Source organism: Gobio gobio, assembly GCF_949357685.1.
Source record: "Gobio gobio genome assembly, chromosome: 23".
NCBI lineage: Eukaryota > Metazoa > Chordata > Actinopteri > Cypriniformes > Gobionidae > Gobio > Gobio gobio.
This window is the reverse complement of record NC_137119.1, coordinates 32761025-32784361: the sequence shown is the minus strand read 5'-3', so window position 1 is coordinate 32784361 and position 23337 is coordinate 32761025. Positions and strand designations below refer to the sequence as shown.

Here is a 23337-nt window from a genome sequence, read left to right as displayed (position 1 = left end):
TGACCAAGACCAAGATTACAGGATCTCAAGGTTTGGTTTATGGATGGAAATTGCTTCTGACAGATAAGACGCTGCTTGATTATATAGATTTAAAAACAAATATTAGAATTTTAAAAATAATTCAAAATGTAACCAGTAGCCAGTTCAGAGAGACGAGAATGGGTGATCCAACCTTCGTCTGCCTGTCAACAATTTTGCTGTAGCATTTTGGATCATCTGTAGACGCATTAGAGAGGATTAGCTTACACCATAGTATAAAGATGTTTTGCATAGTGAAGCACTGTTCTTTTACACACAAGCACCTCATTATCCAGTGTTTTCAGTGTCTTGGAGCGCATCGGTTCGCAGTAAATGCTGCTCCACACTAACTCATCTCTGCATGTACCATGTACTGGGTGCATTTATTAGGGGCCAGGCACCATTGGTGCTTAGACACCTATTGTATGTCTGTGGCTCTTGAGTCTATGACAGCCCATAGAACCCCTTGAGGGAACATTATGAAACAGTTATGGCACACAGATAGAGGACAGGCTGAAATGTCACCATAGAAAATGTGGCATCTCTAACTCAATCCCTCTAGCGCCACCAACTGTCCAAAGTTGCACTCACGCAACTTTATGCTAATAACTTTTGGACCGTAAGGGCTAAAAACAAAATTTTCTTTGGTTCAAGACGATTCGATTGCACCCTATGACGTAATTTTCCATCATGTGGCCAATTTTGCTATATCGGCCATTTTGGGCATCGGCTATTTTGAATTTAGTAATTTAATGCTTTATTTTATGAACGCATTGGCATATCGTTACGGAACTCGGTATGTGTCTTCAGCACCATATCCCGACAGTACTCAAAAAGTTCCATGGCAGCGCCACCTTGTGGTCAAAAGTAATAATGAAATGTTCTAAAATGTTATGTTAATAACTTCTGATTATATTAGCCTATTGTAATAGATTATTATAATGGTCTTAATAGATTCCTTGTATTATTGTAATGGTCTTAATAGATTCCTTGTATTATTGTAAGGGTCTTAATAGATTCCTTAGGTCATGCCGAGAACATAGATACCAATTTTGCCATAGTCGGCCAAATTTCCTGTCTGCCATACTGATTTTCTTTCAAAGCCTACTTTTTCGAATTCCACCTAGACCATTTGTCCGATTTCCACCAAAATCGAATTGTATCATCTTCAGATCATGTCAACAAAAACGTAGGGATTTTGTGTCAAAAAACAAAACGTTTTTTTTTTTGTATACCGCAACAACAAAGTTGAGGCATAATGCCAAAATGACTCTGAGGCTGTATCTCTGCAATGCATTGGCATATTGCCACCAAACTTGTGTCATTGTCACCTCACTCTGACCACACTACATCAATTTGGTCACTGCACCACCTATTGTTCGGAAGTGATAAACCATTAAATCATATTACTTGTGACTGTATTTATGGTTTTTCAGCCATTTTGCCTAAAATGATCTTAATATGTCTTTAATTGCTCATTGTTGCAGTTGGTCTGATGCACCCAGCCATGATGTCATGAGTTTATAGTCATATTGATATATAATCACAACATTTTTGACCAAATTGTGCAGTCCTACAAAGCAAGTAAAGCATAAAAGAAAATCACAATTTGATTGTTTTCCACCAAATCATGCAGCTCTAAAGGCCCATTCACACCAAGGATGATAACTATAACGATAAAGATATAGTTCTAAAAATCGTTCTAAATATAAAAGAATAGCAGAGTCCATGCCACAGCTATGACAATAACGGCATAGATAAATTATATCGTTGGAATCAGAATCCATCCTGCTTTAAAGACCTCAAGCATTAAAATTGGCAGATGACAGAACTGCAGTGTGCATTTAGAATAAACAGAATGATATTGATGGATGCTAAAGTTGGTGTGAATGTGCTTGTGAATGTTGGTTCATTTCTAGGTGGTTTCTAAGGTGCTCTTGGTGGTTATGTACTGGTAAGCGCATAAGCGCATTATTTGAAGCCAAACTTCCTGTCCGCCATTTTGATCTTCTTTCAAAACCTACTTTTTTCGAACTCCTCCTAGACAATTTGTCCGATTTCCACCAAAATCAAATCGTATCATCTTCAGACACACCACTACTATAATGATAACGGCATAGATAAATTATATCCTTGAAATCACTTTCAGAGCGATTTTTTTTCTCCAGCTAATCAGAATCCACCCTGCTTTAAAGACCTCAAGCATTTAAAGTGACAGATGGTCGCTTAGAATAAACAGAATGATATTGTGTTGTGGATGGACGCTATTATAGTTGGTGTGAACCAGGCGGTGTCAGCCGGTCAGCCGGTTATGGCTGTTGGTTCATTTCTAGGTGGTTCCTAAAATGCTCTCTGTGGTTATATACTGGTAAGCGCATAAGTACATTATTTCATTTCTCAGAAGCCTCATTTCGTGTCAGTAGCACAAATAGTATGGTGTTACATGCCATAATTGAATACATATATAGGTTTGTTTAGGTTCCTAACCCAAAGTATGTTCAGTAGTAACACTGAAAGTCACTACATCACACTACAGGAATAAAACTATGCAGAAACAGCATGTCATGCATATTAATGCACATTTTTCAGGAGGCACAAATCTTTGCAAGGTCTAGTAAGTCCAGTCAGATTGCTCTCTCTCTCTCTCTCTCTCTGAAACTGACCTTTCCTTCTGTCACCAAGGTAACAGGCTCTACTGTAAATGGTTGGGGATCAGGATGAATAAAGATACTCTCCATAGACAGTGTGAATCACACATTTACAGTTCAGATTTGAACTGGATTTTTGCACAGTAATGTGCGAATTACGCTGGTCACAGAGGGATGCATGCATGCATTAGGATTTGTAAATGAAGGCAGACATTTCCATTTTCAGGCAGAGCTCTTTTGTTGCAGAAAATCCATGATTATTATGTTTGGAAAACCTACCCAGCACTCTTATGAGATTTGAATTGTATTCGGAACATTGTAAAAGCATTTACCGTCTGCGCTGATGCCATTAAAGTGAACAGAGACGGTCATTAATGAGGAGATTTAATTGTAGTATCCAATTGTGCAACCATTTAAGCGGCCAATAAAAACAGCAATATCCTATTTTGTGCTCACATGGCAGAATGGCCTTTTTGATGATGACTACATGTAGAAACCAGTGGCGATTTCTTTAAGACTGCAAGGGAAGCTCGGCTTCCCTTATAATGTCACAAAATTAATGGTCAAATATGTACTATTGTATTAACATTTTATTGACTAAAAATGCGTTAGAAAACGTTCATCTCAAAGACGAGTTCGTTCAGAATCAGTTACATATAGCAGGTCGGCTGACTCGATTTCCTTCTCATACATTCCCGCAGCGTCACAGTGCATTTCCCTATTGAAGCCCAGCGTCCATTGACTTCAATGGGGCTGCTTTGAACGGTTTTTTTCAGCGCTTCGAAACTAGACGGTCATTGGATAAACGCTGCGATTATGTCCTGCCCACGGACGCTCAGCGTCTCTGGGGGTGAATGGGGAGTGGGCTGGCCCGGACTCCGAGCTTCTGCGTGATGATTGGAGGGTCTGTCGAAAGACTGCATCTCCTTTTGACTGACAGCGATTCTGTACTATAAGGAATCACTGAAGCTATTCGCGCTCAGTCCCATCGCTGATTTCTCAAGTTCAGTCGAAATAAAAACTGCTGCAACCTATTTCTTTGATATTTGCTTGGCGAAATTGCTTGATTTTCATCATACATTTCACACAATTATACACTTCTTTTATTCACTTCAATTATTCACTCCTTCATTCATTCATTCATTCATTCATTCATTCATTCATTCATTCATTCATTCATTCATTCATTCATTCATATAACGTTAGTAGGCTAGGCTGGCGTTGTGGGTGAAACTGCGCACGATGGCAGACGGTGCTAATATTGTCGACCTGATTTTGGCGAAGCCATTTAAAAGTGTTCCTTACGAGGAAAAACTTAGAATTAAACAGCAGATCAACACCTAAGATTGATTTAGTGCAAAAGATAGGGAAAAATAACAGGTCTTTTCAGCTCTCCTGGTATAACAAAGTTAGCTGGCTGACTGGAAGTGCTGTGACAAATAAAATGTACTGCTGGCCATGCCTCTTGAGAGGACACTCAAGTCACTTGAAAAGACTCCTAGTTGGTACGACAGGGTCACAGACCATTTTCTTGAAAAGGAACGTAGGGCAGAATTTACTTTTAAATAAATAGACAATTTTATGATGTAGGCCGAAAATGAGCTTCCCCTCTCTGACAGACCAGTAGCCGCCACTGGTAGAAACTGATAGGTCAGCGGTGCTCACGTAAATGCATGCACACATCCTGCAGCAGTGCAGCAGCCTTTACTTTAGACCCTACGCGGAGCAATGACATCACAGCGCACAATGAAATGGGCATTATCTTGTCTCAGTCAGGTTAAAAATAGGCCATAAACGGGAGCTGTAAAAATGCAGTGGCACTGGTAGAATTTCACCAGGATGCCAGAGAAGCACTAATATCAAATTTCATTTCAAAGTGCTTATGCATCTGTAAATTGAAGCCCCAGAGATAAAATAAGAGAATTGACATTTTGAGTGCAGTTAAAGTGCATTCAGACACTTTCTGCCAAAACGTATCAAATGGATTGTTATAGATGACAATTTTAAGCTCTTTGTGAATGGAACAGTCATACTTCTTCCCTTAGAAGTACAAATTACATAAGTACACAAACATAACTTGGCATGTGCCCTACAGCAAGGATCAGATTTGTAGCATTTGAGGGAGTTATATATAGTGAAAGAGAGATGAGCTTTAACATTTTTTTGTAATTTTAGTAGAGAAAAAAAGGGCGCACCGTACAATTGGCTAATAAATACTACTACTAATACAACTACTACTACTAGTACTACCACCAATAATAACTTGATAGAAAAGTTTGTCGAGACAAACATTGAAGTTGGCTTGAGAAAGCCTGACCAGAAAGTAGAAGTAGAAGTAGATTCAAAGTCAGAAGGTTTTAAGTTTGAAGTAAGTTGACATAGTTTTTAAAGACAGACAGACAGATAGAGAAAGACAGACATACATACAGATAGATAGATAGATAGACAGACAGACAGACAGACAGACAGACATAGATATATAGATACATAGACAGACAGACAGACAGACAGACAGACAGACAGACAGACAGACAGACAGAGATAGATAAACAGACAGAGATAGATAGATAGATAGATAGATAGATAGACAGACAGACAGACAGACAGACAGACAGACAGACAGACAGACAGACAGACAGACAGACAGACAGACAGAGATATATAGACAGACAGAGATAGATAGATATTCACACATTAACATGTTTTAACATGTTGTTAGCATGCATTAGCACATTGCTAGCATGTTTTAACACATTGCTTACATGAATTAACAAACAGTTAGCCCGTTTTAACACATTTCTATCATTATTCAGCATGTTGCTAGCATTAACTAACAAATTGCCAGCATGTTTTAGCTCATTCCTAGCATGATGGGACTACATCCACAAACATATCATAGTATACTCAAAATAAAAAAGCATGTTAAACAATAACATATGTGTGCAGTTGTTAGTTCTTATGTTTAATTTCGAGAGTGGTGTCTAGTTGTGTCTATTTTGTGTGAAAAAATAATGTTAAAGATTGCTGATGATATTGCTTTTGGACTATTTGTTTATTCAAAATGGAAGACATGGTGCATTGTGGGAAACAGTATTCCTTGCAGTGTGTTCTGTTGTATACAGGAATTTTTTGTTTGTAATAGCACAGGCTGTGTGATACTGACCATCGGACATCTCTCACATTGCCCTGACGGTTCACTTCTCCCAGCGTGGTGTGCAGTAGCCCGTGTGCACTGCCCTGTGAAGGGCAATTCACCACGGATCTGCCAGTGATCACAATTTAGCCACCAGCCAGTGTTTATCCTCTGCCCCTCCTGTCCGTTTTACAAAATGCGATGCCATGTGCGGTTCAAAACAAGCACCAATACTTAATAAGAACAATCAGTTGTTGCATCGGAAATATGCTAAGAAAATCAATAGAATGCATGTATCCAAGGTCAACATTGATTTCTTGGGGGTTAGAATATTGCTTTGTTAAACACCAAACTGCTATGAGATAATGCTAAGCACATCTGAAATATTTGCTATAGAATCCCATATGATGCTAACAAAAATGCAAGCTTAACCTTTGAGTTAGCTATTTTCAAAGGTCTAACATAGATGTTTAGCAGAAGCTTTTATCCACAGTGACTAACAGTGTCCATATTACAGGGACGGTTTCCCTGGGGCGCTGAAGGTTATGATGGGATGGTGATAGTACATACAGTCGATCAACCCTTGTGGAATTTGAACCTGTATCTTTTCATCTGCTGGTTTAGATTTGTACCCACCAGGGTTGTGTGACATTTTGAACAGAAGATTTGACTCCCTTTATGTGAATTGAATTGGCCACGGCCCATTGAAGGTTTAATTGAAATTTGAATGAGAATGAGAGGAAGAGTATCCATCCATCCATCCATCCATCCAATATATAAGGCATTCCCAGCTGAATTCTGAATGGCGCATAACCCCTCTACCACTACACAACACCATTGTTGTTAGCATCGATATTGCTAAATGGAGATTTCATCAGACTGTTGTTAAGCGGCTTTGGAGAGCATTTACAGACTACATTTACAATTCATAAAACCATTGCAATCCATAGAACAGATGTCAGATAAATAGAGCTCATAAATGTATTGAACAAAGCATATTTTATGGAGAACATTTCAGTGCTAGCATGCCCTGCTGACTGTCAAGTTGATGCTCTTGGTCACTTTCTACCCACAGTGCTCTCTTGCAAGCATTTTTAATAAAGCATCTTCGCAGACCGATGCTTCATCCAGCACATTGTTTTGACAAGACAGCTTGCTTAGCTGTCTGCTTGGTTAAACTAAGGCTAAAAGCTGCTCACGGTTCACAGCTGGTGCTCTCTGCACAGGACGTAACTCTGTAAAAGTGCCTGAAGCCATTGATTTACAACACCTTTGACTTCCTTTTTCTTCTGAATGAGATTTTTTGGTGCTTTTGGAACCGTTGCTGTTAAGAGGATGTCAGGACTTTCCTAGAATCAATTTCAGTGAATCATTTTAAAGCTTCAGCCTTCTTCTTGAAAGCCTTACTGATGTGAACCCTTCATTCTGCTCTTGGACTTAAAAGGAGCCATATAATCCACGTTTTATAGCATTGTATTATAAGTTCAGGTTTCTTGCTCTAAAAGAGTTGCAATGAGCTGTAGTTTCATTGTCTTTTAGCTCTGTTAGCTATTAGCTACCTTACGAAAAAAAAGTATAGCCTACTTCAAGTTCATTTTATTAAGTATACTAAAGTAATGTTCAAGTATATTTTTAAGTATACTTTGTGTAGTAAGTATACTAATATCAATATACTACTAGTAAACTTCTTGGGACTAAATTGGCACACTTTTAGTATATAAAAGTAAATGTTTAAGTGTACTATAAGTGTAAGAGTGCATTTAACAACTAGTGCATCTCTACTACAAGTGAGCTTATAAGCAGTGTTGGGGGTAATGCATTACAAGTAACTTGAGTTACGTAATAATATAACTTTTTCCAAGTAACTAGTAAAGTAATGCATTACTTTTCAAATTTACAACAAAATATATGAGTTACTTTTTCAAATTAATTTGACTGACAGCTCTCCTGCCCCCATGTTGAGAAAAATAAGTGCAGAGGCGTTGTGTGTAAACATGATGGTTATTGTAGTTCTAGACTACAATACCTACCGCACCAAACATACAAGCCAACCTAGCAATCCAAAATCTTTGTCTGCAATTTAATGATATACTATGTAGCCTATATCTGTGTTAAATAGCACAATACTATTCTCATTTTCAAACTGATTGTTTCTGCCGCTTGTTTAAAACTTCTATCGTAACAGAGCTGTTTAGTTTAGCTTATCTTGCACTTTATGACCAGTAACTGAAGCGTCACGCTGGAATTCACGCTCAGCAGCTGTGAACATAAAGCCTGCAGAACTTTTTACATGTTCGGTATATACATTTTGATAATGAACAGGCTGCAATGTCAAATTGGCAGTGCTAGAACTGACATATTATGCGCGCAAGGTGCCGGGGCGATCACTTGGATTTTTCCCTCAGCAGTGGAAACAACTTAATACTCTGTTATTTATGGTCATACAGAAGAGTACATCTTTCAAAACGGCAAATTGTCTATTTTTTATTTGTGTGCATTAAAAATGACTACAAAATGTCATGCCTTTGAAAATAAAGAAAACAACAGGATGCGCTTTTCTGTCTCTATCTGCTTGAATATCTTTCTGGCTCGCATGCACAAAAATGAACGAAAACACAGTGAATGCTTGACGCAGACGGACATGAGACTGAAAATACTTGTCTGAAAAAAGACTGAAATATATCTAAAAACATATCCTATTGAATAGACTATCAGGCAGTGGTTAGCAACACAAATAGCGCTAACATTACAGCAATGGAAGCTCCGCAAATAAACATATACCATAAATACATATAAAAAACTGGGTGAGTAATTGTTTTATTTGTTACTTTTTGGTAGATTATACATTTATAATTTCTATTACATTACTACAAGTACTATTACTACTAATAAAACCGATCCCTGGGGCCTCAAAAGTGCGTGGGCCCTTAGAATAGTCCTAACTTTCCCCCCTTTCCGCCCCAGTGCGAACCCCCCGATTGCAGACAAATCGGTGGTTGTTGTGGTCGTTAAGCATGAGCAAGTCGGCGACTTGATCTGAACCTTTCCTGAGCAGTCATTCGTTGTGCAGAAAACAATATGTCATGCAGTATAATTGCAAAATAAGAACCAGCTCTCAATTCCCAACCATACTCTACGTAGTGTATCACACTCTTTTATTTTGAAACAACTGTAAAATAATCCATACATTTTTTATGGTATGTCCCTTTAAACCTGAATCAGTATCTATCTTCAAAGCCATCTAGCATTCTGTTTCACATATGGTATTTATTATGGATGAAATGCTATACATCCAGTATTAGTCTCAGTACGCCCTTCAGGAGAAGTAGGAAAAGACATCTCTTGAGTTTCCCGCAGAGATCCGACAGTGCAGTAGTAGATGGAATATCAGTTTTCTACAAGGATAGATTTGAAAGCCGTGTTTGGTTGAAAAGGACGAGGCGGCTGTAATGCAGAAAACGGCACTGAAAGTGTCTACAGGCACATCATGTGTTAAATGTTTGCCTTCATTTTACTCTCGCTCTCTTTTTCTCTTCCTCTCTGTTTCTATCTAGCTTCCTTCAGACCCTGCAGGACTCCTAAAGACTCCAGGGCAACCACAAGATGTGCCTTTCTGATAATGTGTTGAAACCAAACAAGTGTAAACAATCAAGTAGATTTGCTTGCTGAACATTTGCTTGTCTTATCTGTGCATAAGTGCGGCTCTAGGCCTCTGGTGAAGCCATCTGTAGATGGGGAATGGGAACTGAGAGGCGGTGCATGTGTCGCTTTTGATCTGCAAGCTTCTCGCAGATAAGACTTATTAGTTCGTATGCGAGAAAAAGCTGGCCTTATGAATTTGCCAGGCTGATGTTTTCTACACATCAAATGCCAGAGGACGAGTCTGATTTCAGGTTAAGGGCTGAGCGTCCTTGTTCTCATGGAGGTTAGAGTTTCACATAAGTTTCAAGAAATCACAGGTGCAGCTGCCGCACAAAACACGGAGACTTGATGTATTCACTTCCTCTTGTTGCTTGAGATTTGGCATTGCAGCAAGATGTGAAACTCTTTTTCAAGTGCTTGACAGGCGACGTACGGCTACCGACAGATGGCGGGTGATAATATAACTGGTGGAAACGGACACATTCTTGTGGACGTGCCCAGCGAGAGGGTAAAGGTGTTGAACTGCAGACCATAACAGGACATCCATTAAGATTATAATCGTTTTTTTATGGGTTGTTGTGAGAACACTTCTGCACTGTTGATGAAAATGTCCTGTGTCTGTTGTCACTTAGGCATTTTGCACAAACTGGAAAAGGAAATTACAGATAACAACTTTACAAAACTGCAAAAACTGACTTTTTTGTCATTTGTCATCATTTGTGCTTTAAGTAACCGATGTTAATTTCAACTCACCAAAACAAACACGCCCCTATTTTGATAGCTCCGCCCCACACATGCGTAATCCAGGCAACGACTATGGAGGAATCTGCTGTGCCAGCCGGCCGAGGGTATGATGTCATCAATAAGTGAAAGCAATGTGTGTTATTATGGTAATCCAGGTCGAATGTTCAGCGAAAAAGTAATCCCTTACATCCCAAAAACACAAACACGCGAGCATGACGGCCCAACTAATGAACATATTACAATGAATTGGAGGGTTATATCGATCGCGAAAAGAGGAAACAAAGGAAACAAACATTTATTAGGAGTATATTATCTTACTTTTCGGACACACTTTGAGAGCTGACGCTTGAAACAGACAGTGGAGGAGGTTTAGACGCTCCAGGTTTATACGCTGTGGAAATGAATCATAGCTGAAGTGAACGATCGCAAATGGACAAGCAAGCAAACATGACACATGACCATATTCAAGCAAAAGCCAGCATATAGTATTAGTTCTGTGAAACTACACAAAATCAATGTTACCCGCCTATCGAGAAGAAATAAAGCAACCTCGGCCTTCGTTCCTTGAGTTCTCTCCAGCGCTGGAAAGCTGATTTGATATTTACACAGGTCCTACTTCTTGCCTGATCGTAAGCCTTCTTTTGTTCCACAGACATCTTCCACATTTGTTTTTTATCTGCCATCTCTCTCTTTCTATCATCGCTCGGCTAATGTCCATCCATTGTCGTGTCTTTTGAATAATGACGTGCACTGAGCGCTCTCTTCTCCCCGTCATTAGGAGACACGCCCCTTACTGCTGATTGGCTATACGTTTGTTTTGGTACTCGGCCTGAGACACTTTTCTAAAGCAGTTTTACCCCACTTACCCCACCTTTAAGTGTATACTAACTACTGTACTGAATGGTGTTTTATGTACATTTGTACTGTACATTTGTGTTGTATATCATTTTTGAAAAACAAACAAAATTGAATTTTTTTCACAATTAATCAAATTTGTAATCATGATTACAATTACGAATGCCAAAATTATGTAATCGTTCAAAGGCGCAAAAAACGTACATTATTCTTACATTATTCTGTGTGCTTAAGATGTTGTTTTTTTCTTTCCACAGGAAATTATTGTTATATTACATTATTGTAATATTATGATACAATGCATATTTTTTAAGATTTTTAGAGAATTTAAAGAAACCAAACCAATGTATATTTGGCATTTGAGGCGTAATGCTATAGAAAAACAATACAAGTTTTTCATCATTCAATCAATGTAAATTGTGATAATCGTAATTAAAGGGATAGTTCACCCAAAAATGAAAATTAGCCCATGATTTCCTCACCCTCTAGTCATCCTAGGTGTATATGACATTCTTCTTTCAGACACATACAATCTGAGTTATCAATTATTTTTGTCATAATCGTGCAGCACTATAAACACTTTACAATGAGGTTCCATTAGTACATATGTATTAACTAACTAACAATGATCAATACATACATTACAGTATGTATTCATCTTAATAAAAAAAAATGTGTTAATAAAAATCTAACTGTTCATTGTTAGTTCATGTTAGCTCAGGTCTATTAAATAATATTAACAGATACATCTTTTGATTTTTTAATAATGTAGTAAATGTTGAGAATGTACCGAGATAAATGCTTTAGAAGTATTCGTCACATAAAGTGTTACCTTATTTTTTTAATTATTGTTTTATTAATACTTAAAAATATACCATTATTGTTTTGAATAATAATTAAAAAACAAAAACATTAAATAAGGGATAGCTGTAATAAATACAAAATCATTATTAGTTATAAATTAATAACTTAAAAAGTTTTTTTTAAAAATTGCAAGTTAGCAGGTGTCGTTAGTAACTGAGGGTTATGTACATTTTAGTCTTTTTTAAATGTATTTTATGCAATACTGACTGAACAATATTGCTAATATAATGAAAAACTAAATGTAGACTTGTATGGCAATACTTTCACTAATAAAACTCACTTATATAACATTACTGTAATATTTTTCTCTCAAAAGACCACAAGGACTGTGGATTATGGCTTTTGATAGCTTGCAGTTACCGTAGAGTTTTGTGGTCAGATTCTGGATCTAGAGTTCTGATAAAGTATCCGTTTTGTAACAGAGCTGTGGTCATGAGTCAACACAGGTGTCTGCTTAATGCAACAGCTTGTGTTGGAGACTCATCTCATTTCACTCTATAAATGAATGTGTTTGCCAGTCTTTTGCTGTTTGGTAAACTCATTAGTCATGATTCAGATCAAGTATCGCATGAAATAAGAAAAGAGAATTAAATGCTGGCTTTTCTGTGGTTAGTCTTGTTCTCCAATATGGTATTTATAGTTATAGTTGTCATATGCCGTAATTTTGAATTGAATTTGGGAATGTTTGACAAAAATATTGAGTCATACTATAAAATGTGTGACTTTTCTATTTTGGAAAGTTATTTTTTGTGAGATTTAAAAACATTAGTTTGCTAACTTGCAAAACCTGCTTCTCAAAACACAAATGGTGTCACTTTCACGTCTTTATTTTATTTAAAACGTTTTTGATGTAAATAAGTACCCATTTTTAAATAAAACTAGTTTTTTGATAAATATGAATAAAACAAATTCAGTTAAAATATATTCTCTATGACTACTATGATCATGTGGAGTAAATGCATATACATTAAAATGTTCATAAATGATATACTATCTTCAAATAATTTTTTTGGTTGATTAAATAAATATAGTTAGAATAGGCTTGTAATTTTTTTTAGTGTCCTTCAGATGTTGTTGATGCAAAAATGGCACTTCAAAGCCATTAATTACAATAAAGGTAATTTAAACATTAAATATGCCTCTTTAATATAACATATGCCTTTAATTTCTGTTTAGTTCCTCTGCTTGAAGAACATCAGGACATTTTTGCACGCCTGCTCAGAGATATTCGGGATGAAGAAGAGCGAGCTGTTTGAGGCTTTCGATTTGTTTGACGTTCGAGATTTCGGAAAGGTAAGATGCAATTTCACTTTCAACTCTCTTGTTTGAAACACGTAGGCACACACAATCATTTTGCACTTGTCCCATAATGCGCTGACATATTTACTCGTTCTGTTTCCAAGCATCATCAAACTGACATGATTCCATGGCATGATAATCCATAACAGTTTATGCTGTAGCTTCAGCCTCGGTCACAGATGTGGGAAAGACAGGAGGGTGGTGTTTGACTTTCCTGACATTAGTCTGTGTTTTTTGTGGTGTTGTATCTCAGTTGACAATGTTCCGAGATGCTTAGCTCTTTGTAGGCGGTCGGTCTGCTGTAATAAAGTCTCAGTGTCTACGTCTCACCTTGCTGCTTATTTAGTCCACTCTTCAGTTTAATTAAAGATCAGTGAATGACAGCAGGGCATGTGGCACCATTGTCTAGATGTATTACATCTTCAAATTAGTTTGCATGCTTGTTGGACTTGACTGTATGTGGACATATGTGTGTTTAGAAAGTAAAACCATGTCTAGTTTTAACTGTGTATTAGTGAGCATATTGGCCCAGGCAGATGTTTAGCCCCAGGCCTGGTACTGCACTGATCAATATAGTCAAGAGCCCCTAAACCCCAACGGGCCTCCTAATGCATGCAACCTCAGCGACCTCTCTGTTCTCTCTCACCTGCTGTGAAACGTGAGCAGCAGACGTTGAATTCAGATTGTTGTGTGATATTGTGAGAGATCATGTAATATTTCTCCCCAGGGAGGTAAACAAGCCAAAAGTTTGGGGACGCTTACCTTTACATGCGCATGACTTTAATGACATCCCATTCTTAATCCGTATGGTTCAATATGGAGTTGGCCCACCCTATGCAGCTTTAACAGCTTCAACTCTTCTTTTTTAGGTTTAGAAGTGTGTTTATGGGAATTTTTGACCATTCTTCTAGAAGCACATTTGTGAGGTCAAGCACTGATGTTGGACGAGAAGGCCTGGCTCACAGTCTCCGCTCTAATTCATCCCAAAGCTGTTCTATCGGGTTGAGGTCAGGACTCTGTGCAGGCCAGTCAAGTTGCTCCTCACCAAACTCGCTCATCCATGTCTTTATGGACCTTGCTTTGTGCACTGGAGCGCAGTCATGTTGGAACAGGAAGGGGCCATCCCCAAACTGTTCCCACAAAGTTGGGAGCATGGAATTGTCCAAAATGCCTTGGTACACTGAAGCATTAAGAGTTCCTATCACTGGAACTAAGGGGCCAAGCCCAACCCCTGAAAAACAACCCCACACCACAATCCCCCCTCCACCAAACTTTACACTTGGCACAATGCAGTCAGGCAAGTACCGTTCTCCTGGCAACCTCCAAACCCTGACTCGTTCAATTGGATTGTCAGACAGAGAAGCATGATTTGTCACTCCAGAGAACACGTCTCCACTGCTCTAGAGTCCAGTGGCGGCGTGGCACTGCATCCGACACTTTGCACTGCACTTGGTGATGTAAGGCTTGGATGCAGCTGCTCGGCCATGGAAACCTATTCCATGAAGCTCTCTACACACTGTTTTTGAGCTAATCTGAAGGCCACACAAAGTTTGGAGGTCTGTAGCTATTGACTCTGCAGAAAGTTGGCAACTTCTGCGCACTGTGAGCATGCACTGACCCCGCTCTGTGATTTTATGTGGCCTACCACTTCGTGGCTGTTGTTCCCAATTGCTTCCACTTCGTCATAATACCACTAACAGCTGACCGTAGAAAATTTAATAATGAGGTAATTTCACAGATGGACTTATTGCACAAGTGGCAACCTATCACGGTACCACGCTTGAATTCACTGAGCGACCCATTCTTTCACAAATGTTTGTAGAAGCGTCTGCATGCCTAGGTGCTTGATTTTATACACCTTTGGCCATGGAAGGGATTGGAACACCTGAATTCAATGATTTGGAGGGGTGTCCCAATACTTTTGGCAATATAGTGTATATATATTTTTTTTTTTAAAGTGCTTGCTGCCCCATAAAATGCAACCCCTGCTGCGTCTGGACTCGTTACAGAAAGCAAATGGAGTGCCAAAATCGACCATTTGAGTGAACTGTCACTCATTTGAGGTGTTTCACCTACTCATTTATCCTAGTGCTTTAAAAATAGATGTGGCTTCAAAGTTAAACTAAATATTTCCAAAAGCTTTTTTGCAAAGTTGAAGTTAGAGCTAATGTGTCTTTTGGCAAAGAAATCGTCTTTGCCCTTGTTGTGCATGCAAGGGGCTCATGTACACTTGACCCTGCTTATATATAACGTGCAATGTTTAGACAGTTTGATACCATTTAGTTCACTATCAGACATGTAGTAGAGCTTATGTCATGTGATCTTTTCCACAGCTGCATCCCGTACACTCACATCTGTCGATTCTCTTATCTCATATAGTCTCTATGTATTCGTAAGCACAGAAAGGGAAAAGTCTTCACACACACATTTAGACACTCCGTAAGACATCACCGATTTTTTCCACATGACTGAAAAAACATCTGCCTCATTCATCTGACACTCGCTATGGGCAAATCTGCCAACACTTGTTTTATCACAAGTGCAGCACAAATGTTCTGAAAACAATTTCAATGAGAAGTTTGGAATAAAATAACATTGGTACAGTAGGTCACAAAATAATTGCGGTAAAATTGCTTTTAAAAGTAGAAAAATAAAGTTTTTGTAAATGTATAAATAAAAATAGATTTTAATTGAATCATTAAAATACATAATGTATTAAATAAATACATATTTTTATTAAATCTATATTAAGTTTGCATGAGTGTATTAGAATGTTCGCTGACATTTAAATAGATCTCCACTTTTAAATACATTTCTTTTTTCATCTGTTTCTTTGTGCTGTCAGGGTTGCCTGTTGTGATGACGTGTTTTCTCACTGGCTGATAGATCGTAACGGTTGATCTCCAGTAATACGCTTTTGCGCTTCAGGGCTGTAAGCTTGATCGATGTTTGTCTATATGTTTACAGCCAGAGTGACAGCTCAACTAAATCATTCCTTTCATAAACCTCCTCCTTTCTCATTCATCCAGCTGTTCTCTTACTTTCTGTCTCATCTATTTATCCACTGATTATATCCTCCAATCAGAGCAGAAACGTAATCTCTCTTTGCTAAATGGCTAATTAGGACTTATTATTTCAATTAAATGAAATGGATTTGTTTCAAGTCAAGTACTATTTAGCAGGTGCATTTCATGGAAAGTCCCCTGGAGCATCATGGGGAAAAAAATTGACCTTATTTTTATTGTTTCATGAAGAAAATCATTTGGAGTCTCAAACAAGCAGCTGTTAGATTTTCAGGCACTTACATTTGATGTAATAACTGCGCATTTGCTTACATGCTCGATGTGCCATATCCCATGATGTTATTGTAACATCAGTCATGTGATCCCATCATCAGCACTTCTACTCTATTCTGAGCCACATGCTGCTGACAATTGAATGGAAATAAGTTAAGATATGTCGTCTTTGCTTCTGCATTTTCAGTGCACAGGCTGACTTTGCATTCTCCTACATTTCAGTTAGTTTGGTGAACCTTGAGCTAAAGTGGCGAAGTCGCAGAATTTCCTAAGGAATTGTGTCGAAATGAGTGACCAGTAAATCTTGTGGGTTCTTGTGAATGTCGTTTCTTATAAACTGTCAGTGTTGTTGAGGTGAAGATGGATCATATTTAGCACTGTACATGATCAAATCTGTCAGTTTGTACATATGTCGAATACTTGTTGGTTTTGGAGGAGATAGAAGATCCGAAGACAGAACCACTCAGTAGTGCTAGGCAGTATGACCAAAAATGTATATGACGTTTTTTTTCTAAATGATACCGCTTTTGCAGTATATGACGGCATTTTTTCTCCATGCATGACCGGGTGTTAACCACATTTTCTGCTGATTGAGAGAGGAAATACTGCAGTAGATTGACTAGAATGTCCTATTTTACTGTCATGATGAGTGAATATTGTAGAAAAATTCCACACTAGAATTAATAAAGTCCCACAAAGCCCTCACAAAATGATGCCGTGGACCTTCAAATTACAGGTCTGCAAAAAAAGGTCTCAAATTACAGACACATGAATATTAAAATATGACCATGGAGAGAAAAAAAAGGGCACCTTATGCATTTTAAAAATCTACCCCTGGATAACAACAAAATGAGGGAGAAAAGCAGTAGAACATTTAAAAGGTCTAAGGATATTCTCAATACATTTAAGAGCACTACAGTCTCTAAACAAACGACACACGTCAGTTTAACACAAAGAATAAAGCAGTTACTTTTTTGCCCATTCTTCTTTGAATTTTCGGTCTACATTGTCTTCTGTGTATCATAATAATAATCCAGTGTCATCGCGGTCGTGATCAGACGTACGGCTGTATCAGTGTCCTTATATTGGACACATATATTTCATTTGAAGAAGATGTGATTAAATATGTGCACTTACACGGTGCTGGTTCATGTTTAGAGCACTAGAGTATATGAAATATGTCCCATCGTCAGAGGTGGACAGTAACTAAGTACATTTACTTGAGTACTGTACTTAAGTACTCTTTTTGAGTATCTGTACTTTCCTTGAGTAGTATTTTTTCTGGAAACTTTTACTTTTACTTCACTACATTTGAAAGACAAATATCGTACTTTTTACTCCACTACATTTCTATCAAGGCCCTCGAAGTAGAAAGTCGTAGCCGCTTTGAAAGACAATGGATGATTTGTTTTCTTCTTTAAAACGTAATTTGTTTTTGTTTGTTTTTTTGCAGACAGCCTAACAGTAATCACTCTTGTAGGATCACATAAAGTTAAATGATTTCCAAGTATTTTTTGAACACTAACCAATTGATGGCAAAATAGAAGACAGCAGTTCCCAGACGCAGTGCACGCCATGGTCATACTTAAAAGTTAAAATTCAGAAGAGCAGACGTGGATAAGTCTGAAAAAGTGCGACGACACGAAAGTGCACACAGAAAGCTGCCTCTCAGACGCCAGACCACAAGTACTGAATTTTTGTCTATTGAATCTACTAAAATTGTATTAAAGTTAATTAAAACTAGACTAAAACTAAAACAATTCAGATGCCTAAAATGTTATAGTCAAAAGACTATGACTAAAACTAAATCACAATTTGCGGTCAAAATTAACACTGGTAGGCTATTAAGTATGGTCGGTCAAATGATTTTTATATATTTACCCGCCAAGTTGCCATAGCCTTGTGGATACAGCGCTAACGCATAGCTAACGTTCAACAATGATGTTAGTTGCAAACGTAGTTGGGCTAATAATGTTAACTAAAGTCCTTTCAGAAATGTGTTTTACATAATCCTGTCAAATAAACACAATGTAGAAACCTTTCTTTTCTAGTATGATTTTGACTTTGATAAGAGCTTTGTAACTTTTAAACAAGTATTTAAATGAGTTCAAGGTATGCTAGCATGTCAGATGGAGCATGACTGGCTTAAACCACCATGATGGAACATTGTGCATTCATACAACAATGCAACAATAATAAAATTATGCGTTTACTTTTACTTTTGATACTTAAGTACTTTTAAAAGCAAGTACTTCTGTACTTTTACTTAAGTAAAAATCTATCTTTACAACTTTCACTTGTAATGGAGTAATATTTGACCAGTAGTACTTTTACTTTTACTCAAGTAATGGAGTTGTGTACTTTGTCCACCTCTGCCCATCGTTCCAGTCTGTATCTGATATATGATCCATGTGGTGAGTTGGTGAGTGTTTTTAAAGTCATCGCGGCGCTCCGCGCAGAAAATGCTCTCTTGCGTGCGCCGCGTGTTGTTTGAATTCTCTGCTGTAATCTGTAATGCGATCTCAGCTGTGTCCTCACTAAAGTGCAACAGTGAAAAGGGACTCCTCTCAAACAGTGTCGCGCTGCGCTGCGTTCCGAACGTTTTTTAAGTGGAATACACCGGTATTGCGGTATAATAAAAAATCATATAACAAAAATAAAAACCGCTATTCAGTATGAACCGGTAAACCGCCCAGCACTACCACTAAGACTAGAAAATCACTCAGAATATAGAAGCTAGAATAAGAGACAAAGTGGAGAGCATCTGTCCTGCTATTGGATTTCCATAGTTAAATATATCACTGCCCCTAAGGAGAACAACAATAATCAATAGCTGCTCTCATTTTGCCAGCTTATCACTCTCTTTATTTGTCTCTTTACTACTTTTAATCACTATATTATGGACAATGAATGCACAAGTAAGCCTGTAAATATGCAGACATACTCCTGAGGGTGAAGTGCCCTTCAAGGCTCTTGTTCATGAGCGGATGTGGGGCTTATCCAGTATCGAGTGACAAGGTTTTTCAATAATGGATGCAGAGTTGCAGAGTGGTTGTTGCTGTAGAAAATCTTTTGTGGTGGTCTGTCTGTAAAAACCTAGTCAGCTGCCTACCTAGACAGCATGTTTAGGCAACATAAAGGATTCTCCAACAGTTAAAAATGTCTTTGCTGTAAAAAAAAAAAGTGTGAGATGGTGATTTATATATACTTATATTTCATTCAATGAGTTTTAAAATGGACTAATTCAGTTTGTGTTCATTACACCATGACTACAACGGACACGACCGTTGTTGCTAAACAGCTAAAGGCTCTCCTCACTGGGCACGACAAAGCGCCCATTGCAAAGCATTTGTCCTTCCTGTCAGTTCATCATAAATATAACGAAGCATCCAGTGTAGACAGAATCACTGTTTATAAAAAGTTGCTCATGTAAGGTGTTCGAGTAACATATTAGCTTAGCAACATATGCTAACAGCAAACTGTGCAGGTGTTATACAGCCATGTAATCTCACAGCAGAATGTAAGACACGTTACGCTGAATGATGGTACCCCGGAATCATTGTTTAGTTGAGTGTTAGAGGCAGTTCAGGCCTGAGGGGTACAATGCCGGGATGTGTCAGAGCTCTTTGAAAGGAACTATACAGCACCTGACATCTGCTATTAGTCAAGAGTGTGTGGCGAAGTGAAGTGTTAGGCTCTCAGAATGAGAACACACACCATATGAGGAGGCATGTGTGTCAAGCGCTCTGATTCTCCTCAAGGACACGCATTGATGATACCCTTGCTCTCACTGAACTGAGCAGAGGCGAATTCTAGCATTTTTCCAATTTCTCCAGTTATGTTATATTGTATTATATCCTTTACTGGGATCCCATAAGGCATTACTTGTTGTAGTTGTGTATACCTATGTGCATTATGTATGCAGATGATGTAAATGTCAGGAGTTACATGTAGGGTTTTGCATCAGGCTTCTGGCAGAAGCTGATCCCAGGTTGTGTGGCTGTCTCTCTCTCTCTCTCTTTGTCAGTCTGTCTGTGTTTTTCTGTCTGCTTGGCTGTCTAACCCAAGTCACAGAGTCACATGCCCCCGAACAGAGAGCTGTAAACTGCTGGAAAGCATTCACACTTCCTCTTTCCTGACTCGTCGACCTCTTACTACGTGGCGTTCCCTGAAGGTTCAGTTGTGAGCTTACTCACGCTTCCTGTGGTCGACTCATGGGGCCCCATGACGGAGGGGGATGGGGTGTGTGTTTAGACGAAGTGTGTGTGTAGACACCAAACCCTTCCTGAGACCCTTGAACACATCTGAAGACACTGGGAGAACTGGGCTCTCAAAAAATGACATTAGGTGTCACTGGTCCTTAGCAGAGAAGCAATCCCAGAATGCATTGCATCTGGCTCTGTGAAAAAGAAAAAAAAAATATGATAAAAATTTATTATTTTACTTAATATTTCTCTGTCGTGAACCCTGTCAAGTGCATAGTTGCTGCTTTTGTGTTTCAAATTGGTCATATTTGAGGTTCAATTACGGTTTAATTAGGATCAGGGTTATTAATTAACTAAAACCATTAACATATTTTTTTAAATTTTATAATTTAATCATTTTACAATTAATTAAAACATGTAGACATATAAAAAAACAATAACTAATACAAAATGACAAAAAATGCAACATAATTACTGAAACTTCAACTAAAACGAATAAAAAAGTAAAAAAATAATAATAGTATCTCACTGTTACTAAAATAAAACTGGAACAAAGCTTTTATGTATACATAATTTTGCCATGTCATATTTTAAGAGGAACTATCTGAATTATCATACATTTCCTGAAATATGCTGAAAAATCAGAACAACTTCTAAAGCTGCTTGCTTCCTCTCCAATGTTTCTCACTAAGAAGATGAAAGTCAGGTGTGTGTTTTGGTGTGCATGGTTCCTTGCTGTGGTCCGTGCCATCACAGATGGAACTTTTTGCAGAGCGCATTTAACCCTCTCAACATAACCGCTAAGGGTCCTGTGTGAAGATCTGCAAACATCAAACACTCTGTACTACCTTAGTGTCCTATTTTACACATCATGTTCAAGCGGCATATCTCTTCAAAGTGGGCTGCAAAGACAGATTTTTTTTTTCAGTCTGTAGTGGGCGCTTGGTACAAAAACACAAAAGCCGAATCGCGCTTGAAGCCGTTATGAGCTGTTTGATCCTTGGAAGCGTGGCATTGTGAGTCTTTATACTGAAGGTGTCATTTTTAAAGCCAATTAGAGATATTTTTGTTTATTCCAGCGCACCCTCAAGCCATCTGTTTGGATCCCAGTCAGCTCCAGTGAAGCTCAAAGCTGTGTTCTTTAGAAAAGATGTCCTTCCAAGGCCTTTTACACAGTTCTTCAGTAAGACTTTCATGAGGGTCTTAAGCACTCGACTGAAATGCAGCCAGGAACAGATTTTTAGGAACTGTTTTGAGTCCGCAGTACATGAAGGATAATACATACACACAATATTTTAGCATAACTTCATCATAAAAATGCCACAGAAGGAACTTCAGCCACACAGTATTGTTTATGTGTTCTGAATGTACTGTGGATTTGTATAAATGTCATAGGCTACTACAGTTAGTTGCCAGTAATTTTTAATAAATACTTAGTGTAAATTACAAGAAAATATAGTAAAATCAATTTTCAATAAAATATTGTTTCTGCAGGTTACATCAATACGCCTGTAGGTCTTTATGAGTGACTAATTGAATCATTAATTCAACAGATTTGTTCAAAAAGTTTTATATATATATACATTTCATTCAACCTATTTGTAAAAAAATGGCAATTCATTCAGGATAAAAACTAGTTATAAATGAGTCATTGAATCATTAATTCAAACAGTTTGTAAAAAACGCCAATTAATTCTGGATCGAAACTAGTTATAAATGATTCATTGAATCATTCATTCAACCGATTTGTAAAAAACGGCAATTCATTCAGGATCGAAACTAGTTCTAAATGAGTCATTGAATCATTCATTCAACCAATTCTTTCAAAAGCGCTGATTCATTTCGAATGCAGGAGCGAAACAAGTTAGTCTCTGGATCATTAACTTAACAGAGCCGATTCATTGAAGCATTCATTTAACCAACTCTTTCAAAAACGCTGATTCATTCAGCGTGCAACACTTATGTAGCCTGGCTCCGCCCTCCTACGTATTTACGCTCAATTTTCATTTTCCTTCAGTACTCCGTCTGGGATTGCGGTATATTCTCTGGTTTTCTCCGGTCAAATTTTAACCGGTCCAATCAGCGAACAGAGGGAGTGGCTGAGAATGATGACGTTGATGACGTGCGCTAGTTTGAGACAGGCTGAATCCGAAATCGCCCCCTATACCCTTAAATAGGGCATTAATTGAGGGGACAGCCATTTGTAGTGGTGTCCGAAACCGTAGTGGAGGTTATTGAGAGCACTTATTCTATCCCACATTGCACCGCAATAACAACTATTCCATACTTTAGTCCACTAATACAGTTCACTTGAAGGAGTGAATGAAAACGAGTGAGTGAATTCGGACAGGCGCTGTGTGAACAGGCTGTACACTCATTATTGCGGTGCAATGTGGGATAGAATGAGTGCACTCGATGACGTCCACTATGGTTTCGGACACCACTACAAATGGCTGTCCCCTCAAATAGTGTATTATTTAAGGGTATAGGGGGCGATTTCGGATTCAGCCATGGTTTGAGATGACATACGTCACGACCAAACATTAGCGATGTATCCAATAGTTTTAAACTTCAACAGAGTACCCGCCTTCAAGGAAGTTAACGCTTGTCAATGGAAAGTTTCAACTGCAAAT

At 38.1% G+C, this 23337-nt stretch overlaps 1 protein-coding gene across 1 annotated transcript in view; it reads left to right on the top strand.

Moving 5' to 3' along the window:
* vav3 (vav guanine nucleotide exchange factor 3) overlaps positions 1-23337 on the top strand; it is a 90357-nt gene that overhangs the window by 7162 nt on the left and 59858 nt on the right. Inside the window, exon 2 of the mRNA XM_079805812.1 lies at positions 13081-13197. Coding sequence (XP_079661938.1) covers positions 13081-13197 — 117 coding nt within the window. The remainder of the gene's footprint in view (positions 1-13080; positions 13198-23337) is intronic.